The 7,334-nt window shown below is 45.8% G+C and overlaps 1 protein-coding gene across 1 annotated transcript in view; it reads left to right on the top strand.

Annotated features, from left to right (window-relative positions):
• Window positions 1–7,334, top strand: part of EFHB (EF-hand domain family member B) — a 29,409-nt gene that overhangs the window by 5,945 nt on the left and 16,130 nt on the right. The window contains exons 4-7 of the mRNA XM_019535878.1: window positions 771–951; window positions 2,103–2,213; window positions 2,684–2,813; window positions 3,352–3,435. Of these exons, the coding sequence (XP_019391423.1) occupies window positions 771–951; window positions 2,103–2,213; window positions 2,684–2,813; window positions 3,352–3,435 (506 nt within the window). The remainder of the gene's footprint in view (window positions 1–770; window positions 952–2,102; window positions 2,214–2,683; window positions 2,814–3,351; window positions 3,436–7,334) is intronic.

Below are 7,334 nucleotides of genomic sequence, written 5' to 3'. Positions count from 1 at the left end.
GGCGAGCGCGGCCAAAAACCCCAAGAGGGGTGGCGAGTGCGGCGAAAGACCCTGAGAGGGGCGAGAGGAAGGACCCCGAGAGGCGCTAGAAGTGCGGCAGAGACCCCGAGAGGGGCGGGAAAGCCCAGAGATGGTCGAAAGGCCCTGAGGGGGTGAGGCGTTAGAGGAGTACCTGGGCGAGGCAAGCCCAGGGGCGCTGGTGGGGAGACAAGTAAATAGGCAGCCTCCCATTCTGAACCCCAGCATCAAAGACGTGGCGGGCGAGTAGAGGGTGCCAGAGCACCCTAATTGGCACGGCAAAGGGGCGCTAGCAAGCTCACAGCCGCTTGCGGGCCCCACCCTTGACAACTTGTAATAGGTAATAATACTTAGATAGCATGTTTCATTGCTTAGGTTTAATAGTATTATGCCAGTTATTGTGCTTCAATTTTCTCCACCACAAAATGGTAAGGCTGGAAATTTCCACTTTAGGTGTCCAATATGAGATGCTAAAGGCCTGATACTCAGGGATGCAAAAATGAAAACCTTCAGAATTTTTGGCACATCGAAAATGGAGATAAACATTTTGTTTAGTTAGAGGTCTTGCTTATTGTTGATTATGCTTCACAGTATGCTAGAGGTTTTTTTTATATTGTCAATAGGAAGTGTAATTTTAGTAATCTGACCATGCTTATTATTAAATGTTTGCTGAGAAGTGCTTAGAAAGATCCATTTTAGTAAGATTCTGTTGTATCCTAGGCTGCTCACTTTTTTTTCTCTGATTCCTTCAGGCAGGCTTGTTGACAAATCCACCTTGTAAAACTCGGTTTCAGCAAAAAATTAACGAAAAAAAAGAAGCCCTATATTTAAGTAATCGGAGAGCACCATTGGGAAGGTCATATGATCAAACATCAATGCTTCCTAAAGGCCTTGATGTGACTAACACCACATTTGGAGGGACAACCATCAGAGGTAGGAAAATTGATGTGAAAACATGTTACTAAATACAGGATGACTTATGATTTTATGTGGGATGGAGGAAGTTACATAAATAACACAGGGTATGTCTACATGAGACACTATCTCATGTAGCTACTAGCTACTGCACCATTATTGCTACGGCAATGTAACACTGTCGGGCATGAACTGTGACAGCAATGCTATTGCTCAGGTGCAGCTAAAAATAACTGTGGGGCGATGGGACTGTGCAGTAATGTGCAGTCATTTAGTACTTGCTGAAATAATAACTGCATAGTCCACCATTCATGTAGACATGCCCACATTGTATTTATTAGTACTCATGTACTCGCTCTTCGTGGGCCCTATCTGGTGTGCAGGGTTGGTTTGGTATGTGGCTCCAACCCCACATATTGGATTAGGCCCCGTACCAGATCATGGCTCTGGCCCTACATTCAGGGCCATGTCATCTGGACTGCAGGGGTTGAAAATTTGGTGGTGGGGGCAGTGTTAATTAACAATGCCACTACTGCCCTGTCACCAAATTTCTGGACCCATGGAAAGCTTCATAGGCCAGATGACGTGGTGCTGCAGACCAGAGTTTGAGCACCACTGCTGTATATCTTAAGAGATCCACTTGAGGCAAGGACTGACTATATATTGGATATGTCAGAATCACCTCAGTATTATACCAGAAAATGTTATGGTGAGGCATGCCATGTCTGCTCTTCATACACTGCCTCTTAAAACAGAAGTAGTGTAGCTGTTTTAGTGCAGTCTTAGGCAAATACCAGCAAGCTATCTTGTGAGCAAGAAGTGTTTGGTATGCACCCAGCAGCAGTCATTGAAGTGATAATATGATACCCATTTCAAGAGGTAGCATGTATTGTGCAGGCCTCACTGTGATCCTTAGTGTGATACTGAAGAAGGAAAGATATGCCCTACAATCTTGTATCTCCCACTCAGTTCCCTGCAGCTCTTCCCCATCCTGTGATATTGCTTTGATGCCCTGGTACCTGACTAGAACCTCATTAAGAAATATGACATTTGTCACAATATCAGTGTCTTCTTCAGTAAAATGCTGAAAAGAGAAACATTTCCTGTTCCCATAATTTTTAAAGAGATTTTGTTACCTTATATTTAATATGCATTTGTTCACTTTTCAGGAACAACTGCTGGGGATCTTATAAATCCACCAAAACCGTTTGAGGAAATAGATAAAGAAGCAAGAGAAGGACACGAGTTATATGTTGTGACACACAATGATTATAATGTTGGTGAGTAAGCCTAAGAGCTAGTGGACCTATAATATAAGTAAGTACAAATAAATTTAATTATAGTTCTTTGACACACACATTTATCTAGTCAGATTGTTAAGGGATTCATTGGCATATCAGTTAATATTCCAGTTATCTATTTTTTTTCATTAATTGTATAAGGCTAGATAGTCCCCAGCCCTTATTCAACCTTACAAGAGAATAAAGGTCCCCTTTGCTTCTTTGACTCCCCTTCAAAGTGTAGCATTATATCTTTATCCAGCATTTTGACAAGAGTCTTGATTTCTAATTAGAGAAGCCATTTGTCTACTCACAGCAATTTAACTGAGTTATCTAATTATTGATGACAGTTTTTTAATGGTTTGTTAATAGCACTCCAAAAGGTTTTTATTTCAATATTCTCCTTGTGTGTGTATATATATTTTGTACAAAATAAAAGAGGAACATTTTTTTTTTTTTTTTCCCTACAGGAGAACCAAGAAACCGGAAATACAGTTCACCAAAGTTCAACAAGTATAGTATTTATGGTAAAGAAACACCACATTTTAATGATGGACGAAATACATCCAAGTCTTTACAATGGCTGTACAATGTGCAATTGTAAGTTTCAATGCATAAAGTAGATTGGGGACTTGGTTGTTCAAATTAAACCTTCATATGTGAATATTAGTTTTATATCTGTGATGACTTGCGCTGAAAATTCCTACAGCTGCTAAACTGTGCCCACATGAAGAAAAGCCCAAGTGGGAAACTAGCTTCATCCTTCTGTAGAAGGAGTAGTTCTACGTTTCTGGTTTCTCTAGTTAACAGGATGGAGTAAAAGTACTGAACAGGTACATGTTTGCTTTGTGGCCTGCAGGGAAAAAATGTACTTAGTTATATAAATACAGGATTTAAGCATACTGGTATGGGATATTTGTATGTATATGTATGCCATCTTGTAAGTATAACTACAGTACCACTGCTCAAATGTTGTAAATAATGCATTTTAAAAGTTATACATGTGCAGTACACATACATTAAAATCAGATTTGCAAGCAGAGAACAAATGGAGTGCTTTTTGTTGAAAAGTTCTTTTCTTCAATTATAATGATATCATTAGGCAGCTGTATTTAACACTTATTTTCTAATTTTTTAGAAAGAAAGCAGCAAAAATAGTGTCCAAAAGAATTGATGATTTCAAGGAAAAATTTCAGCCTCAGCTTGGAAAAGTCCTTGATCCGTAAGTTAAAAAGATGGAATTTACCCAGGTCCTGTGCAAGCTATATATTTCATCATTTTGGGGCTCGGAAAAATAGGTAGTTATGGGTTCAACTGAAAATTTGCAATGCAAGCTCACAATTTGCCTACTAACTGCAAAGTGGATAACCATTCCTTTCTAAATCCTGACAGTTCCTCAGATTAATTGGGATTTGTGCAGGGGAATAGGTGAGAAGAGCACTGTGAGCGGGTGTGTAATTAGACTCTGCTGCCAAGGTGGAATTCGACTGACCACCATCTCATTCTCCCAGTCACCCACCACGTCTTGATAGTAAAATTATATTTGGGAGGATAGATGTCTTCTGGAGTGAGGGTCAAACTGATCTGCAGGGTTCCACCTACCCTACACCCTGACCCTTTCCTCTCAGGCTGATGGAAGCCAGTCCCTGATGATTGAGAGTAGGGAATGCCCAATCAAGTCCCTTCTTGGTGTGGCAGGGTACTGTTGGTGCCTGTCACTTTAAGGGCCATGTCAAGCAGCCAGCAGGTCTTAGATCCATGGCCACCTATATAAACACAGCAGTTCACTGCTGGCAGGCAGGCAGAAACATCGCCTGGCTGAACTGTTGAATGAAACATCTGCAGGTATGAGCAGGAGGTTCTTGGTCCTGGGCATGACCTAAAACCGCACCTGCTGGGTGTGGGTGGTCTGGTGGGGCTACCAGTGGCACTGGAGCCCCCAAGAAATACCAAGCCAGTTACCACCCTGGTGGAAGGCAGGTCAGGGCATCTTAATAACCCCCAGCTCCCACATCCCTGGTGGGCTCAACTGGTTCAAGGGAAGCCCAGGCTCATGGGAGTCTTGAGGCAGGGGCCAGGTCAGCGGAGGGACCTGGAGCAGCTCCCAGGCTCTGTGTGAGTCCTGTGGCTGCAGGGACCCTGAGAGGGGGCTAGGCATGGCTATGGCCACCTGAGCCTCACAGGCTGTAATATCCCAGGGCAGAGGGTCAGGCAGGGTTACGACCACCTGAGCCAGACAGGGTGACAGGCCCCATTGAAGGGGGCGGTTGGTGAGCCCCAGTGAGGGGAGGGATTTGGGGAGGCCCAGTGACGGGGCTGAGGGCTTGGAGCTCAGTAGGTGTGTGTTTGTCTGTTTCTGTGTGTCTTTTATGAAAGACCCAGTGCAAATCAGTGCCGGCTGCAGTGTAGGGGAGGATTGGAACCACAGATAATGCCCCCTGGCATCGGGGCAAGAATGGGCAGCCTCCCACCTAATTAGAAGCAATTGTGAAACAACAAGGCATGGCAGACGAGTGTGGTGGGCAGTTAGCCCATGAACATGTGGGCAGGCCAGTAGTGGACTGGCTCCGAGAGAGCCTCCTGTTACACTTGGGTTCTGCCAAGTTCTTTAATTCGCAGCTTCTTGGACTCTTCTTCCTTCTCTGGTTGAATCTCTCCTTGGCTCAGGTAGTAAGGTTATCCCTGGATCAACTTAACTGACTCTTTCCTGTCTCCTCCTGGCCTTGCCTCAGGCCTTACCAACTTAATTTCTTTAAATATCCCCCCAGGTGCAGGTTATAGAGCCCTGCTTAACCATAAATCAAACCTTCAGGGACTTCTCCTTAGCTGTCTTTCATTTGCACAGAGAAAGGAAATGAAAGGGGAGTTTCTTATTCACGGTCTCCAATTCTTTCACAAAAAAAAAAAAAGGATCCTCTTTTGTTTCTTCACAATACTAATGGATCAGTTAGGCTGTTGCCCTCCAGCTTCTGCTCTCCTTTGCTTCTCCTTGTGTACCATGCAAAATCTCTTCTTTGCTCTGGCTGCCTCAGTTTTCTTTTAATTTTCTTCCTTTCTGCTCCTCCTGGTAGGTCTGTACTCTCCCTCTTTCCAGCTAATCACCAGGCATCCCTATAGGGATATCTCTCTCTGGGTCCCAGCTCCAGGGATTTTCTGGAATGACCCATACTACCCCACCATCTGCCTTCACTTATCTTTCTAGGAAGGTGTGGGTGATTCTCACTCATGGTTTATCCAGTTCCACATGATTCACGAGAGTTCAGTATGCAGGGACTTCTTCTGCATTAGTCCTCAGCTCACAGCCCTGCTGAATTGTTCCTGCTCTGAGGGATGCCGAATGCCAAGCCTCTCTTTAAAATCCTCCTTTGAGCTGCCCAATTCTCTCCCCAGGTCAGTTGGTGCAGGTTCCCTGGGGCATGTGTTCTCATGCCCCAGGGGTCTGCTTGTTTCCCAAGTTTTCCTTGGACCCTCTTCTCCAGTGCACCCAGGGCATGCTGCTCATGTGGACCTAGCTGAGTAAGTTTCCTGCTGGTGCTGCCAGCTCCGCAGGAGTGTAGCAGGGGCTTGGACCCAATCCCTGCTACAGATACACTTTACATAAATGATAACATCTTTGGCTAGGGACAGAAATTACACACAAACTCGTATAAGCGATTGGAAACTGGTCTAAACTCGTAACAGAACAGAAGTTCAGTGCACATAGACCAGTTTAAAGACAGTGGAAATAAGTTTAAGATATACTACATGCATCCAGGTCTCAGTTTTAATCCATGTAGGTAGGACCCTTTTTTTACAAGGTGCCATTCCCAGGGTGGTCGTTAGCCCCTGGAGGCCCCCAAAATCCCCCTTTTTTTCCTTGCCACCCTGGGAACAGTCTCCCCTTTACTCACCTGCCATGCTTCGATGTCCCTTTATGGTTCTAAAGAGAGAGCTCCCCAGGGCTTCCCAGGTCTGGCGTTGCTCCAGGGAATACCTGGAAATGTGGGTCCTTTGCCTTAAGGGCTAATTGGATGGCTCTATACCTCCCCTACACCCATGCCTCACAAGCTTTAAATTTCTAATTGGGTGGGACCTTTTGTCTTCAGGCCACTCTAGGCTTTTAAAACCCCAACAAAAATGAAAATAGCCTTCCTAGCTTCTGCCCCTCTACTCCTGGCTGTTCCTGCAGCCCAGGCCCACTGTTGTAGGCCTGGCTTCTGGGAACCAGACCCTGTCTGGCTGCATCCCTCTTGGGCACCAGGCCCCTGACCCCTGTATGGCTCTGCAACCTTTCACTCTGCCCACTTCTGGGTTCACCAGTAGCTTGAGCCTTGAGCCTGCCCCTGGCAGTGCCCAAGGCAATCACATGTCCCATGGGACCTCCATAAACAACCCTTTACAGTCCCAACTCAAACCACTGGTTTAAACTGCAACATAAACACTAAGTGCCTAGGCTATAACATAAGGAGAAAATGAAAGCTGCATGCCTGCTTACCAAGCATCTCTCTCTCTCTCTCTGGGTCACTCTATTTTGTTCCCCAGTCTGAAGAGCTGCTTTCTTCCAGCATCCTTGGACATTCAGGAGCCCCATACTCCACAACTTTTAGGGATGGCTCAACCCCATGGCTTATAGCTCTAGCCTGAGCCCTCTCCTAGTCATGTTATGCCCCAGTCAGCTGACCTGACTATAGGGCTCTCCTTTAACCTGTGTTCTAAAACCTCTGCCCTTAAAGGGGCCGCACCATTTTCTAGTAATAGGGCCAGGGTTCCCTGTTACACTGGTCTAGCGAACTTCAGTACTTTCCTGACTCAACTTAGGTCACTGTCCTGTGGTATCCCAAGATGCTCTGCAGACCCGCACTAACCATCCCCACTCACAGGGAGGCAGGCTGGAACTTGCCTCATGCTATGTGCTCCAGCCCCATACCTAGCTGGACCACACAGACCCTCCACCCAGCCATCTAGCCAGCAGACCAGGCAGGAGTGGAGGTAATGAACATGTCAGCTTCCCTCTCTGCCGAGCTGGAGTCCAGCCAACAGAAGCCTCCAAGTTCTGTCCAACCCCATGCTCCTGTCTGCTCTGCTGGCCAGATCCCAGCTTGGCAAAGGGAGAAGCTGTCTTGTTCTCCACCCCCTGCCCCC

The sequence above is a fragment of the Crocodylus porosus genome, unplaced genomic scaffold (genome assembly GCF_001723895.1).
Source record: "Crocodylus porosus isolate Cpor-Errol unplaced genomic scaffold, CroPor_comp1, whole genome shotgun sequence".
Lineage (NCBI taxonomy): Eukaryota > Metazoa > Chordata > Crocodylia > Crocodylidae > Crocodylus > Crocodylus porosus.
This window is presented reverse-complemented; position numbering and strand designations above follow the sequence as displayed.